We start from the raw sequence: 16245 nt of genomic DNA, 5'->3' as shown, positions 1-16245 counted from the left end.
AAAAGGTGCCGCTTTCTGCACCTAGATGACCAAAGTTACTATTTTCTGCAAGCGAATTTCAGGCTGGGATAATGTCCCGTGGATGATTTACTCAGATTCTAACCCTTAAACTGTTACACATATCAGGACAAATAATGTTGAAATTCTATGTACAGTGGAACCTCGTTTTTTGTTGGCAATCCGTCCGAAAAGAATCGATGAAAACCGAGGCAAACTTTTCCATAGGAATCAATGTAAATCCAATTAATCCGTTCTAGGCACTCAAAAAAACATACCAAAAACACATATTTTGGTGAATAAACATAGTGTTTAATGCTGAAAACAGTAACGAACAATAACACTAGGACCAGCTTCAGAGCCAGTGGACCAATGTTGCACCAGAAAGCTGTCCAAAGAGGTCTGTTTCTGACGCCTCTTTAAGATTTGTCTGAAATGGGGTAAGACATTGTCATTAAACAAGTTGCAGACATGGCCTGCAACAGCTTTGTCCGGGTGATTTTTCTCCACAAACCCCTGTCCCTTACTAGAAATTGATGAAAACCGAGGCAAATCAATGAAAACCGAGACAAATTTTTCACTGAAAAAATCGGTGAAAACTGAAACTGATGGAAACCGAAGGCAGTGAAAACCGAGGTTCCACTGTAGATCATTAATGTTATAAACATTTTTCTGTTTTTCAATGTAGGCTGTAATAAAGACTGACTGACATGTCACAAGATATAGTTGTGACTTCCAATGCTTTTTGGAAGGAGGAGCAGCCCAATTCGTGAGGGGAGGAGACCAGACTCACCTCTGGACTTTGTTAACTGTAAAGGTTTGCATAAATCATTCAGTCTCACCTGCTTGTAACATGGAGATAATAACTTTCCACTATATTATCATTTTTTCGTGCAAAAAGACTTGCACTGAAGAAGCAAAAACTTAATCTTTGCATGAGCGACATTGTTCTAAAATGACTGCAAAACCCAAATCCTGGGTTTCCCCACTATATCCTGTGACTTTCTCTCTGTGTGTGAGAGAGAGGACCTCTGGTAAGGCAGTCAAAGGAATAAATCCATGCAACAACATCTTTTATTGGACAATTAAATCACAGGACATTGTACAAGCTTCTGAGTCCACCAGGGCTCTTCGTTAAGCTTGATGTTACAAGATTTAAAAAGACACAATGACGGAAAACACATTCCCTGATGTAAAACCTGATTTTGCAGGCTTCATTATCAGTGAGATGCTAGCAGGATACAAACTTAACGGGCCCGTGTACTTCTATAGAATGTTCTTTAGGACCCTGTGTTAAGTAAGTTTCCATTCTCTGCTTGGACGAATCCCATCGGATTATTAGACGAAGGGAAAATGTCCCATCGAGGTCTCCTCATCATCGACTCCTCAAGGGCGTGCCCTGGATGACTTTTTCCCGGTCGCCGTTCGAGAGACAGATTTCGCTCTAAGACTACATGTCCCAGGGTACATTGCTGCTCTTTATGGTAACGGATGAGGTTCGAAGGAAGCATGCTGGGGGTTGTGAGCGCTTCTTCCTTTGCAGCAGCAGTGAGGGCGGGAATCGAGAGAAGTTTGGGCACCCACCGATCCAAACCGCATCTCTCACGTTTAAACTGCAAATGTGACAATCCCCTTGTACGGACCGAGTAGTGGACTTGCGTGGTCCGTCATGTCTCGCGGGCGGGACCGAGTGGTGGCGTTGGCGGACATGGACTGTTTTTACATACAGGTGGAGCAGCGCTTTGATCCTAGTCTGCGCGGCAAGCCGTGCGCCGTGGTGCAGTACAAGACGTGGAAAGGCGGCGGGTATGGGCAACACTTTTAAACATTTATTTACTTTAATATTTTAGTTATCCCACCATCCAAGGACGTATTTTTTCCTCATTTTCATGCTCACAACAACCCTGTGAGGTAGGTTAGGCTGAGAGAGTGTCTCGCCCATTAGATACCCATTAAACCTTGTGGCAGAGGAGAGATTTGAACCCAGATATGTGCAATACTAGGTGACTAAGTGCAATACTGGGTTCTTGCCGCCTGTAAATAGCAACAAGGGGGAGGACAGAATGTAGGGTGTGCTACTTCCGGGCCATTGTTGTAGAGTTTGGGACTTAGTTCAAAATCTCCACTCAACCAGAAATAATACTGATCATAATACTGAGTGATCACAGGCCACCGTCTTTCTATCAAGCCTCCCTAATAGAATTTGGAGGGAGGAAAGAGCTTTGCTTCTCAAATGAAGATTGGGATTTAAGTGTTTTTTAATGCAGTTCCTTTGTCATGCTGCTAATTCATGCCTTTTATGGTTTCTTTGGAAGAGTGAGTTATGTAATCCTATTGCATTTTTTATTGGAGGTCTTTGCTGTCTGATTAAATTGCTTTTCATAATTTGTAATTCTAGAGTTTCACTGAGAAAGGTGGATTATACATGAAAACAATAATGATTTCCATGTCTGTTTTCCCCTGGATCAATACTAGGGGCTTGACACAGTGAAATGATTTTGTTCCAGTCTTTCTGCTTAAGATGTGTTGCTGTCTTTTCTTAAGATGGTAAAAAGAAAACATATCATAATGCAATCCACTTCTCGAAAAAAATCATACTTCTGTCAATTGTGCCCTAGTGCAATCCTGAAATTTCATAAACTGTTTTTCAAATGTAGATAAATCATAGTATTTCTCCCAGCCTGACATCCTCCAAATTTTTAGTCATCCGTGAATCCCCTTCCTAAACATGAACATAAACATGTGCTCTGGAGAGGAGAAAAGTCCTCATTAGCCCTGATTATGTATAGCAGTTGCCAAAGGGGGTGTTTATTTTAACATATGCTAATTTGTTAAAAATTTTGTTGCCTGGTGCTAAACAGGAAATGTTCTGAAAAACTGTTTAGTGTGCCTTTTCACGTCGATCACTGGGTAATATTTTCATCTTTGACTCAGAATAATTGCTGTGAGCTATGAAGCTCGTGCTTTTGGAGTTACCAGGAACATGTGGGCTTCTGATGCTAAGAAGCTGTGCCCAGACCTTCTGTTAGCTCGAGTGCCAGAGGCTCACGGCAAAGCGGATCTCACTAAGTAAGTTCTGGGATTGATGCTGACTGGTGGCTTCTTTTGTTTAATAAATGGTTATTTAATACAGGATTCCTGTTTTTATCTCATTGTGAACACCTGTGGAATGTAAAAGTATTCAGTATAGTTATTATTATTTATTTATTTTCCTATACCGCCCAACCCCTGAAGGGCTCTGAGCGGTAACAATAAGGCCAAAAGAGGCAACACCCAATATACAGTGATAAAATATAAACATAGAAACATTAATATAATTTAAAACACAGTAGCAGCAACACAGAGAACTGTTGGCAGAAGGATGGTATAGATGGAATCAGAGGGGGGCGTCGAGGGGCAGCGGGTGGCAGCTCCGTGGCTGGCCTCCCCAAAGGCCCGGTGGAACAACTCAGTTTTACAGGCCCTGCGGAACTCCTCAAGGTCCCGCAGGGCCCTAGCAGTTGGAGGAAGAGTGTTCCACCAGGCAGATCAAGTCCACTTATTCATACTGGGTGAGTAATACACGGATCCTTACTGAGTAACTTCACTGAAGCTTGGCCAGTACCTGTATTAGAAACAACCTGGATAATCCATGTGTGCTGCATTGATTTCCATGTTAGAAGAAAGTGTAATAAATACAAATAATTTCTGCTTCTTAATTTGCTGGCAGGCAAAATAGTCACCCTAATTAGAAGGGAACACTCGTAAGAACTTGCAGATGGGATCGCATTTCATCTTTCCCGCTATTTACTGTTTCCCTTCCCTGAAAATCCCAATAACCACCCCTTTTTTCCTGTTTCCTTCTCCTTCCCACCTGCCAGGCAACTTCCCTTAATTTGGTCCCCTTTCTTCAGCTTTCCTCCCTTCCTTTTCCTCTGTCGAAAACGTGGTGCTGGGAAGGGCCCAGTTGTGCAGTGGAGACCTTGCAAGGATTGTGGGGGGCTTGTCATTTGCCCCTGTGTTTCCCTTCCTACACTACTTCCTGTTTCCTTCCTCTTGGCAACCCCATATCTTCCTTCTTCCGTCACAAATCAACCTACCTTTTATGTGCCCTCCATTTTCAGCAATATTTCATTTGTACCCAACCTTTCTCCACAATGGAGTTCCAAAGCAGCTTACCTAATTCTCTTCCGTTTTTTTTCTCACAATAACACAATGAGGTAGGTTAGGCTGAATGTGTGCAACTGGCTCAAGGTCACTGCATGAGTTTCCATGGAAGAGTGGTTAATTCAAAGATCCTAGTCTGAAACTCTTAACTACTCCACCACACTGACTTACTTGGATTGGCTTCTGTTGAGCAGTGGCAGGCCGTTGGGTCTTGGTAAATCATGCAAGTCAAATGTTAGTAAGTTGCCTGGTGGTTGGTGCCAGGCCTGGTCCCGATGAGACCACCTTCAAAGGCTGAAAGGCCCCTTCCCTCTTACCACTAGCTGACAGAAACCAAGGCTTGAAGGCTAGCAATTCTGGTGGTGATTGCGTAGTAATGGTCTCTGAGGGCATTTGTTTCTTAAAGCTCCTTTTACCAATAGGTGGCTGAACCCCCAATTTTTATGTTTATTTTAGATTTCAGATTTTTTTTTTCTGGAAACGTAGGGTGATTTCCAAGTTTGTAGAATGATTTGTCTTGTCTGTTCATAGCTCCAGTCTCCAGATTTCAGTATTCACAGATGGGCCCATGTTGAGAATTAGTTATATTTGATTTGATGGTGGTGTATGATGATAGGTGTTGAGATTATCAGAGCATTCGCTTGTTTTCTTCCTTCAAAGGTACCGAGAAGCAAGTGCTGAGGTGATGGAAGTGATGTCCCGCTTTGCAGTGATCGAGCGTGCCAGCATTGATGAGGCTTACATGGACTTAACTAAGGCTGTGCAGGAAAGGCTTCAGAAAATGAAAGGACAACCAATAGCAGCAGAACAGTTGGCAACTACCTATATCCAGGGACTGCCAGAGACCTCTGTGGCGGAAGAGCATACAGAGAACAATGGTACTTAATAGTGGCCGTCTTGCTTCTCTACCTCATTTCATTTTGCTTTTTTTTTTTGCTCATTTCATTTTGCTTTTTTTCCTGCTTGGTTAGGGATAGCTGAAATTTATGTGCCTCTGGAAGAGCATGGTAAAGGTATGTAAATAATCCCAAAAGATCAAATTGATTGATTGATTCCCCCTGTGTCATATGACGGGTGCAATAGGTTAGAACAGTGGTGGCGAACCTTTGGCACTCCAGATGTTATGGACTACAATTCCCATCAGCCCCTGCCAGCATGGCCAATTGGCCATTCTGGCAGGGGCTGATGGGAATTGTAGTCCATAACATCTGGAGTGCCAAAGGTTCGCCACCACGGGGTTAGAAGGCTAACAATGAGATTGTGACAAGCCAGCATGGCCTTGGGTATGGTAGTGCAGTGTTTCCTGCCAGTCCTTTGAATGACAGGTCTTAACATGCATCCACTGGTGAATACAGAAGTAACCATGCCCTATTTGGTCATTTTTGATACAGTTCTTGGGCCCACTTGTACATTTAGAAAGGCTAGTGCAGTTCAGATGACTTTGACCTCTATGTGTCACTGAGAAACATAAGGCTGCCTCCTGGTGCTTTGGTCAGAGAACAACAGGGTTTCACCACTGGAAGGCCAGCATTGTAGAGGAATAGGTAATTAGAATAATGGCAAAGTGAATGATCGAGATTGAGGTATTTATTACTAAAGCTTGTTCTGCATTTTTCTACCTAACATTCATAGCCTCTATTATCTTTAGCTCATGTATCTGGTTTAAGCCATTCTGAACATATGTGGAGTAAGTGGTTGATGTTGGCCTTTCGTTACAAAGTAAGTGGTCAGCTGGTTGATGTTGGCCTTTCGTTACAATTCGAGTCTCACCCATAAGCCTAGGAAGTTGTAATGGATCAGCATAGTATATGTCCGGATCCCTGTAGGGCTGCCTTCTGAATCTGATAGATGTTGATTTTGTCAATTGGAAGATGTTTTAAGTGCTGCACTAGTGTTTTCAGAATGGTGCCCAGGGTGCTGATTTCTACTGGAATGACCTCACCTGGTTTATGCCATAGTCGCTGATGGTATTTAGTGACCTCATGTTCTTTTTCAACAACCCTGCTGTCACTATGCTATGTTGATGATGGTCACTTTCTTGTCCTTGATCACTGTGATGTCTGGTGTATTCTGTGCTAACACTTTGTCCATTTGGATGATTATGATTATTGTTGTTATTAACACTCTTGTTGCTAATGCTGGCATATCCTTTCAAGGATGAACTGTATGGGATTTTCTTCTTGAATCAGATGTATGCTAGTGTACTGGTTGGACTTACCCACTGGATGAATCCAGTCTTGAAGACTTACTTTAAAGGAACTGCATCCCAAAGCCAGGGGCCACACAAAGATTGGTTTCATTGGGTGCTTTCTAACATCCTCTTTCTGTAGATTGTCTACAGCATTGCCTCTTTCCCCACCCCCATAGTTCTCCAGTGTTGTCATTTATCTGTGATAAAAAGGAGATGCCTCATTTAATGAGCTTTGTGTCTCTTCCAGAAGAACTACGGCAACGTGGGTTGTGCCAGTGGCTCGAGTTGTTGCCTGTTGGAGATCCTAGCAGTCCTGAGCTGCAGCTAACTTTGGGAGCAATAATTATGGAAGAAATGAGGGCAGCTGTGGAATCTGCCACTGGATTTAGGTGTTCAGTTGGAATTTCTCACAACAAGGTATAAGTAAGATGAGTAGACACTTTTATTTTCAGCTTGGCAGAACTATTCTGTTTCAGAAAAAGATGTTTGTAGGTTTGTATATTCCTCCGCCACAGAACTCTACATGCTGGACCTTCTTTGTTGTAGAATGCTCCACCTGGGTCCTACTGCCTACCCAGCCCCGGTCCCTCCCATCTGTTGAGAGCAAAAGTACATTAGATTAGAGGAGACAACAAAAAAGGAGGAATAAGGGATGGTCAATCCCAGGATTATTTGTACAGCTAGTACCTGGTTACCAAATAAATTCTATTCAGAGGGCACAGTTGTGTGCCAGGATGGGTAGCACTTGGGAGTGAAGAATTCTGCCACTTGGATCTTCTCTTTCACATAGTAGTTCTCTTGCAGAATGAGAGAGCCTACAAATTATACTCCTGATAAAAGTTGATGCTGTCCTTGTATGATTTTCTGTTCATTTATGTGATTCAGTTATTAGGAATGAATGAAATTTTGTTCTTTCTGCCATAAACTGCAGCACAATCAATTAGAAGAATAAAAGATAAAAACAGAAGTGAGTACTTTATAGGAAGTTACTCCTGACATGGTACAAAACTAGTCCTGATTTTAAGAGCTGTATTTATAGAGCATTACAGTGTTTTGAGTGATTATTTCATTACTGCTACCGGTGGTGGCAAGGGGTAATTATGCTTATTTTAGTTTTCTGCCTGAGGAAGAAATGAGAGAGGAAAGAGCGATTTCAGTTATTGTAGCCCCATATATGCAATGTTTATTTTCATGTTACTTTGATTTGTTAGAACACTGAGCATGGTTTGAAATAGCAATAATATGATGAAGTTAGATAGCTTTTCAAATGTATTCTCTTCAAGTTATGGAGAAGTTTGGAAAAATGAGCTGCCAGTGTTCAGTTGGTGCCCATGTCCTGTTTTTTGTTTTTTCTCCTGAAGTGGTGCCCCTGAATGTGGAAAGCCAAGATAATTAATTGGCTATTGTATTTTCTAGGTATTAGCAAAACTGGCCTGTGGCCTCAACAAGCCCAATCGGCAGACTCTGGTATCTCAAGATTCTGTCCCTAAACTGTTTAGCAAGATGCCAGTCAGCAACATGTAAGTATGTACAAGTCTCCATCTATAGACCTCATATGAGATTGCATTTGTGAGCTGTAGAACTAACATTTTCTTTTACTATGTTACTGTAAAACAAGCAAATAAATAAACGAGATTAGCAACAGCCAAATTATAGCAATCAAAGACTTGGAAAGATCACTAACAAGGTATGAGGACTGGAGATGCAGTTGGGAAAAGAATGAAGTGTAATCTTCAAGTTCATTGGAGCCAGAATAAAACCTATTGCAGAATGAATAATTCAACTTTTTAAGCCTTTGGTAAACAATGTAATATTTTCCAGCTCTGTTTACAAGAGCAGGTGGATTCCCAAGAATGTGTGATAAAGAGGGCAGAATCTTTCTAGCTCTTCTTTTCCATTTAGTAGCGTAGGCAGAAATGAAGAACGTGCATTTGAACTGCAACCAACTCATGGCAATCTTATCTTAGAAGCATTCCTGGCAAGAGAAATACAGAGGTGGTTTGCCCATTGGCTTCCTCTGTGTAGCAGTCAGTCTTCCTAGGTAGTGTCTCATCCAAGGAAAGGCAGAGAAGATGCTATTTGTTAGCTCCTGATATTGCTATGTGTAACTGCTGACTCATAAAACCAAATTTTACATCCCTCTGTCTCTTGTCACTGTATACCCACTGCTAGCTAGTATATAGGCTCTGATATCTAAACACTTTTCCTGCTCTCCTCCACATAGCCGCAGTCTTGGAGGGAAGCTAGGTGCTTCCATCACTGAACTCCTAGGAGTGGAGTACATCGGACAGTTGGTTGAGTTCAGTAAATCAAAGCTTCAGATGCACTTCGGAGATAAGACTGGGTAAGAGATATCTTTGACTTTATAGTTGGAAAATGTCCATTGACAAAAAATTATTCATTCATTTGCCCTATTAATGTGCACAGGGTTCTAGCTCTGCACACATCCTTTATGAACTACATCTCAAGTTGAAAATATTTGCCAGTACACATTAACTGCCTCAGTGGGTTTGTTTTTTGTGTAATACAGGAATTGTAGTGAAAAAGTTTATAGAAAGCAGTTCTCATTTTCCCCTTGCGTCAGTTTAAGGTCTACACAGTTTAAGGTCTAACTTGTGCATGTTCCTGTTCTAAACTGAATAATATGGAGCTACCAAGTACTTGAAAAAATCCAAACATATTATTTTCCTAACTCAGATTTCTATATGTGATTTACAGCTCCTGGTTATATGACCTATGTAGAGGGATTGAGCATGAACCTGTAAAACCTAGAGAATTGCCAAAATCCATTGGCTGTAGTAAGAACTTTCGTGGAAAAACAGCTTTGATTACTCAGAGACAGGTAAGTGATTGTGAGCAGTCAGAATTGGCTCTATTTTGAACAGTAAATAAAACTGGAAAATAGTTTGAATACTGTTGCCTTTCTCTGGTTCCAATCTCCCAAGGGCTACAAAACCACAAAAAAGGACTCTTGGATGTATTCCAGAGCGGGAACTCCAGTGGGTGGAGCACTCCTTAAGCCTCCTGTAAAACACTGTTAGCAGAGAAGAAGTTGTCTCCAGGGCTGCATGTTGCTTTTAACCAAAATCTTTGTTCCATTTTGCGTGTCCAAGTGCCCTGGTTGTCTCTGCAGCGTGTGTATTTTTGTTGCTCCTTGGCAATATTTCTGGTGGATTTGAAGGATTTATGTTTTTAGTGTTGGATTCCAGCAGATTGAAACCATGCATGATTGTTTGTTTGTTGCATTCTTTGGTCTCTTATTTATGGTAGCAGCATATTGAGTGATGGGCTAAGGGCAATAACACACTTTGTTTGCAGGTGCAACATTGGCTTCTGCAGCTGGCCTTGGAGCTGGAAGAGAGGCTTAAGAAGGACCAAGACCAAGTAAGTAGGAGAAGAGAAGAGGCCCTTTTAATTTCCAAAGGAGAGATGTTTTGAGTTGGAACAAGAACTGCTGCCTTTAGTGCTGTTTCTTAATATACTCGTTTTGCTGCTTAGCTATCTATTAAACTTATGTACAATTCCCTCGGTAGGCAACCTGAAGCAAGCAAGTGCTGGGCTCTGGGGGAATCAAAAACTAAATGGCTTATTAAAGAAATGCACACACAACCCACTTCTAATACTGAAGCTTAGCTTTGGAAACCTTCGTTGGTGAGGGGTGAGGTAGCTAATCCCAGGCCAGTCTCCAATTTACCTTCTTCAGGGAAGGTGATAAGAGTGTGTGGTGGCAGTGCATATCCAGGGCTTCCTGGATGACCCATCTGCCCTTAGCCCATTTCAATCTGACTTTGGATTGATACCAAGATTTTGTATCAAGATTTTGTATCCAGATACCAAGATTTTGATACCAAGATTCCACTTGTGAACAGTCTTCATTTAAAGTTGGACAGGGGATAATCTTCCCTATTAAAAGTGTTGGACCTCTCAGTGGCTTTTGATGTGGTTGCCTAGTCTACTCTTATCCACTGGCCTGTCTGTGGAGTTGAAATTAAGGGTATAACTCTTTTGGTGGTTTCATTCTTTTCTGTCTGATTGGACAGAATGCATCTCCATTGGACATGCAGAATCAATGGGGTAGAATTTATCTTGTGGAGTGCCACATAGTTCTGTTCTCTTGTCCAGAGCTTTGGGGTTGGATGTCATCAATATGCAGATGACACCCAGCTTTATATTTTATTATCTAAGCTTCCACATCTGTCTGCTTGGTTCTGAACTGGTGCTTTGAGGCTGTGGTCAGGTAGCTAAGGCAGAACAAACTGAAGCTGAATCCAGACAAAACAGAGGTAAGAGTGGCTGTGAAGGCTGATATTCTAGAGGGACTAATTCCACTTGTCCTAGAGCAGTGGTTCTCAACCTTCCCAATGCTGTGGCCCTTTAATACAGTTCCTCATGTTGTGGTGAACCCCAACCCTAACATTTATCCATTTTACAGATGGAGAACAGCTGCAGAGAGTTGTTAGGCAATCCCTGTGAAAGGGTCGTTCGACCCCCAGGTTGAGAACCACTGTCCTAGAGGGAGTGATACTGGCTTTTTCAAAGCAGGTTTAAAAACTGTGGGATGCTAATGGTCCTGCCTTGCTGTTTGAAAAGCTGGTACACATAGTGGCCAGGAGCATCTTCTGTCAGCTGCATCTGATTTGCCAACTCTCTTGTTATCTAGACTCAGCTGATCTGGCCATGCTGATCTAGGCTTCTGTAACCTCACAGATGGATTACTGCAATGTGCTGGATACGGGGCTGCCCTTGAAGACAACCTGAAAACTATAACTGCTCCAGAATGCAGCAACCTGACTATTGCCAGAAATATATGTTGCCCACTTTGAAACAGCTACTTGGGCTGCCAATATGTGTTCAAATTTAATTCAAGGTCTTTAAAGACTTCACGACCTGAGAACCACATATTTGAGGGCCCGCCTCCTTCTGTGTGCCAGCTGTAGTATCCATTGGCTATCCTAGGGTGGCCTGTCCGGCACTGACCGGAGCTCTGACTCTGTGGAATGGGTTTCCTGAAGAGGTGGGGGTTCTCTACTTGGAGTTCTTCAGGAGATGCTGCAAGGCCCGCTCATTTACCAAGGCTTTTGAGAGAGTCTGAACATAAGAACATAAGAACAAGCCAGCTGGATCAGACCAGAGTCCATCTAGTCCAGCTCTCTGCTACTCGCAGTGGCCCACCAGGTGCCTTTGGGAGTTCACATGTAGGATGTGAAAGCAATGGTCTGAATTTGCAGATGTCTTTTATGATAGGAAGCAAAGAGAGAAATCTGGGGCTTGTACTTCATTTTTTCTTTTAAACTGAAAATGTTTTAAACTGTTATTGTAAGCCATCTTGAATCGTGAGAAAAGGCAAGGTATAAATGTTTTAATAAATAAAAATAAATCAATATATTACTTTCCCTTCTATCCTAGATGCTTTTGAGCAGGTGATAGTCCTTGTAACTGAAAATATTTGGCTAAATGATCTTGGGTACAGTACTTGGCATTTCTTAAAGGTAATTCAGGTGAATTGATGCAGGCAGTGCATTTGCTCCAAAACATATATAGCAAGCTTGATGCAATTACCATAATATTGGGCTTAGATGTAGGGGAAAAACTCGAATACATGTTTTGCCTTAAAGCTTGTGGGATGAGCCTGGCCAAATCTTCTTCACATAATTATTTTAATGGGAAAATCTTTTTCTGTCACACTGAGGAATGTTGAAGAAAGGTTGGATGTGACTGTTACAAGATAAACACCAGGATATGGGCAGGTGCTTTTTCTTTCTTCTTCTCTGTACACTAATTATTTGGATTTTCTTGCAGTGTACAGAGAGCAGCTAGTGAGCTGCAGGGGCAAATTTTATTGTGAACTGAAAGAGTTCTATTAAATCCCCCTACATTTTTTTGCTGTAATAGAACAGAATAGTGGAAAAAATAGGAAGATCTGAGGAGTTGTAATCTGCTGTCAACTTCAGAAGTTCTTGATGTCCAATGTGCATTTTATCTGAATGCTGTTGTTTTTCTCTCAACAGAACAATCGAGTAGCTAAACTGCTGACTACTGGCATCCGCCTGCAGGGTGGTAAATATGCTAGTGGTCTATCCCGCTGCTGTGCCCTGTCCCATTATGATTCTCAGAAAATCAGCAGAGATGCGTTCGCTGTCATCCAGAATTACAATACAGCTGGAGGCCAGCAGACTGCATGGTGAGAATTTTTTTCCTGAATGCAGAAAAGAAGAGTTAGATTTTATCCCTGCTACTGGCCTATAAACTACGCAGTCTATGCTGAATGGAATGAAAAGTAAAATGACGTTGAACACAACCTCACGTTCGGAATCATGCTGAAAAAGTAGTCTTTTTTCTTTTGTATGTAAGATGAACAAAGACGATTTCCATAAGCATATGTGAGAGGTACTGCAGAAGATGCAGAGGTACTGCAGAAACTTGTAGTATGTTGTGAAGTATATAGGAGAGCAACCCTTTTCAATCTATTTTTGAGCGACCTACCATCCGCCTTATCGGAAATTAACAGTCATGCCCCTAAATTAGGCACAAGGCATATCCCAATACTTTTATATGCTGATGATACCGTTCTTCTATCTCGTTCAAAAGTTGGACTTAGTCGACTGCTGAATAGATGTGGGCAGTATTGTGTAGATAACGGACTAGCCATCAACTATCATAAGACCAAGATCTTGGTCTTTGCCAAACAATATAAAAAACACAACTGGGCAATTAATAATGTGCCAGTGGAGCAGGTTAACCAATATAAATATCTTGGAATTATTTTCTCCTATAACCTCTCGTGGTTACCCCACAAAAAAGCTGCTATTGCATCTGCTACCAACAGTTATTCAGCTATTGTATGCTTTTTTTATGGAAAGGGCCACTCCCTTGTCCCAGCAGCACTAAAAATCTTTAACTCCAAGATAGAAGCGCAGCTACTTTATAGAGTTCCTATCTGGCTCAGCGCAGTTGACAATTCCTTGAATATGGTCCAATCCAATTTTTTTCGTAAAATTACAAGCCTGCCAAATTGTGTTCCCTATGCGGCCCTTTGTTTAGAGCTGGGCCAAAATTCATTAGTTTATAGGGCCTGGTCGAAAGCCTTTAAATTCTGGCTTCGCCTGCATTTCTTACACAACGAGCATTCGCTGGTTCACCTACTTTTATCTGATACCCAGGTTAATCCATGGTTCTCTCTAATAGAGAGAAAGATTGAATCACTTGATATATCCCTCCACTCACTTTTCCCGCTATCCAGTTCAGAATCTTACAACTTGTTAAAACAAAAACTGTTGGAAAGCTAATGGATTAATTTAATTAGGGCTGCTATGAAAACTTGTTCACCCTTACATCTTTCAATACCTCTACATCAAAATAGGATGGCTCCTTATTTGTATTTTCTGACTAATCCTATTCGGAGAAGAGCTCTCACACTTGCTCGTTTCAATGTTTTTCACCCTGCTTTATTGCGTGGTAGATTTAACAACTTGAAAATGAGCAAAAGGGTGTGCTCTTGTGGTGAACAACAAATTGAAACATTGGCACATCAGTTGCTCTGCTGCCCTAAATCTGCAAACATCAGATTAAAATATTCCAATATCTTTTCTAGGATACCCAGCGAAATGGGGGAGTCAGGCAGACTCCCTTTCCTCTTGGACAGTTCTGATAATGAAACTTGTGAATTGGTAGCATGTTTTTTATTGGAGGTGATGCATAACCAATAGTTTATATTTTATCTCACACTTTTGTATCTGTAAACTCCTTATCACAGTTTTTGTATTGTGTTATGATCTTACTGTATTATGCCAAATAAAGGCTTATTATTATTATATAGGAGAGCAAAGGCTATGGGCTATTTCATCAAATAGGAAATAGTCTGAGGTTTTTGTTGCCCCAGAGATATTTAGTATAATTAATGCTAAGTTAAAGAAGGTCTCTTAACATGAAAGCCAACCGTTGGCAAAATTATTGAGGAAAGGAATATTTGATAGTTTCATTTATGGGACAGTGTCTGCCTTGCCTGTTGCCTCATTAAACAACTTTGTTCTGAAAAGTTTTACATTGGAATTTTTGTCCATATTTTTAGGTCTCCTCCAATCACGCTTCTCCAACTTTCTGCAAGCAAGTTTTCAGAGGTTGCCACGCTATCCTCTGCTGACATTACTACTTTCCTGAGTACAGACAGCAAGTATACCCAGCCCAATAGTATCTGTACAACTAGCCCAAAGGCCAAGTCTCTTAGAAGCCCCCTAAAGGAGACCAGCAAGAAGGCTGGGAATACGATTCAGATGCTGTTCCAGAGGGCAGAAGAAAAGAAACAAGCTCAAACTACAACTGTGTCCTGTTCTTCTGGGGTTACTGAAGCAAATGCAATACCATCAGTAGCATCCATTTCATGGCCTGAAGAATTAATTCCCGTTAACCGGCAGATTGCAAATGATCTTCTGGAACAAAGCATCCCCAGGAGGAACTCTGACTTCCAGTGCCAGCCCTGTGTAGAACAGTCTTTGTGCAGCTCTGATGCAGGACCAGCAGAGGCCACTGTGCTTAGTGAAGTTAACACTGCACTTGTACAAACAGGGGTGCTCAAGGCCTCTTCAGAGCAACCTGATCTGGGGAAAGAAAAGAGTGTGCCACTTGCGGTTGGATTTTTCCAAGAGAAAACTGTTTCTGGGGACCAAATCAAGTGTGAAAAGTGTAAACAAGAGGTGTTGGTGTGGGATTATCCAGAGCATTTAGACTATCACTTTGCTGTGGAACTGCAGGACATGCTCTTGGAACCCAGCCCTGTCAGGTTAACAGGGGCTGTTAGCAGCTCTCCAGTTAAGGGCAAGAGTAAACCAAGGACACCCACAGCCTCCAGTGCCAAACGGGCAAGGAAAGACATAGCTGGGACTTTGTTTTCGTTTTTCAAGCGTCTTCCTTCTTAGACTGACATTTACCTGGACAGCTGAAGCCTTATCTCAGAGAAAGAAGGTGAACCTTTGAATTCTGTGTCCCATCTTTTAAAAATATGACTAATAAATTATTCCCAGCTGGTGTTCTTTAGAGCGTCAGGAACTGCAAAAGATAGTTACCTTAACTGTACCTTTTGCCTGTCTCACGATTAAACTTTATGATGAAATACAATAAACACTGTTTTTAAATTTGCTATGGTCTGCTGATGCTCTTGAGATCAGCTGGATCTGTGTGGCCAGCTACATAATTGAAGAAAACAAGAAGTGTTGGTCACTCCCATTTTGACTTCTGCAAGAATACAGATTCTCTGATAAAGTATGTGTTGCATTAGCCTTGTGTTGGCAACAGATTTTACAGGGTATTTGCCATTGCCTGCCTCTCCATAGTGACACTGGACTTCCTTGGTGGTTTCCCATCCAAATACTAACCAGGCCTGATGCTGCTTAGCTTCTGAGATCTGACAAAATCAGGCTAGCTTGGGCCATCCAAGTCAGGACAGAGGCACTTTACATCCCCTAATGTTGTTATTCTCCAAGCATCTGTTGATGAGCTGTAATTCACAGAAGTCTATGTGGGAATAAATGTTCTGTCTTTAATGAGCCACCACTTGTTGTGTTCCTTGCCCATGTACTGAATGGAGTACTAGTACCTGCTTCTGCTACAGTCAACATTGCTCTTCTTTTGGTTTACTGTCATTAAAACGGACTGTTTCTTGGACTGGCATTGTGAAGACCTCTTGGACACAAGCAGCTGTTAACTACTTTTAGAAAGTCCCCTTTAAATTGATATGTCAAGAAAAAAGTCAATGACACTGATGCTGCTGAAGTAAGTTGTACATAAGGTTGGATCCAGACCATATTTTCCATTGCTGGGGTGGAACTTTATTGCCCTTTCCCTCCCCCTGAAGCTGCAGCTGGAAATAGGAGACCCTGAGGAAAGACTGCAGCATGAAAGGAAAATAGGTTCAAGCA

The 16245-nt window shown here is 41.7% G+C and overlaps 1 protein-coding gene across 2 annotated transcripts; it reads left to right on the top strand.

Annotated features, from left to right (window-relative positions):
- Positions 1 to 1492: 1492 nt before the first annotated feature.
- On the top strand, positions 1493 to 15877 carry POLH (DNA polymerase eta). Of its 2 annotated transcripts, none has more exons than XM_048483612.1 (10): positions 1493 to 1803; positions 2932 to 3066; positions 4804 to 5021; positions 6585 to 6751; positions 7751 to 7854; positions 8559 to 8678; positions 9053 to 9176; positions 9653 to 9718; positions 12343 to 12515; positions 14403 to 15877. In XM_048483612.1, exons 1-10 carry the CDS (start codon positions 1667 to 1669, stop codon positions 15244 to 15246), a joined length of 2088 nt encoding a protein of 695 aa, XP_048339569.1. In that variant the 5' UTR covers positions 1493 to 1666; the 3' UTR covers positions 15247 to 15877. The 2 variants fall into 2 exon arrangements, with proteins under 2 accessions (XP_048339569.1, XP_048339560.1); XM_048483603.1 differs by having other exon boundaries at positions 1494 to 1803; positions 6582 to 6751.
- The last annotated feature ends 368 nt before the right edge of the window (positions 15878 to 16245 follow it).

Source organism: Sphaerodactylus townsendi, linkage group LG01, assembly GCF_021028975.2.
Source record: "Sphaerodactylus townsendi isolate TG3544 linkage group LG01, MPM_Stown_v2.3, whole genome shotgun sequence".
NCBI lineage: Eukaryota > Metazoa > Chordata > Lepidosauria > Squamata > Sphaerodactylidae > Sphaerodactylus > Sphaerodactylus townsendi.
Note: the sequence above shows the minus strand (reverse complement) of the source record. Positions and strands in the feature narration are given on the sequence as shown.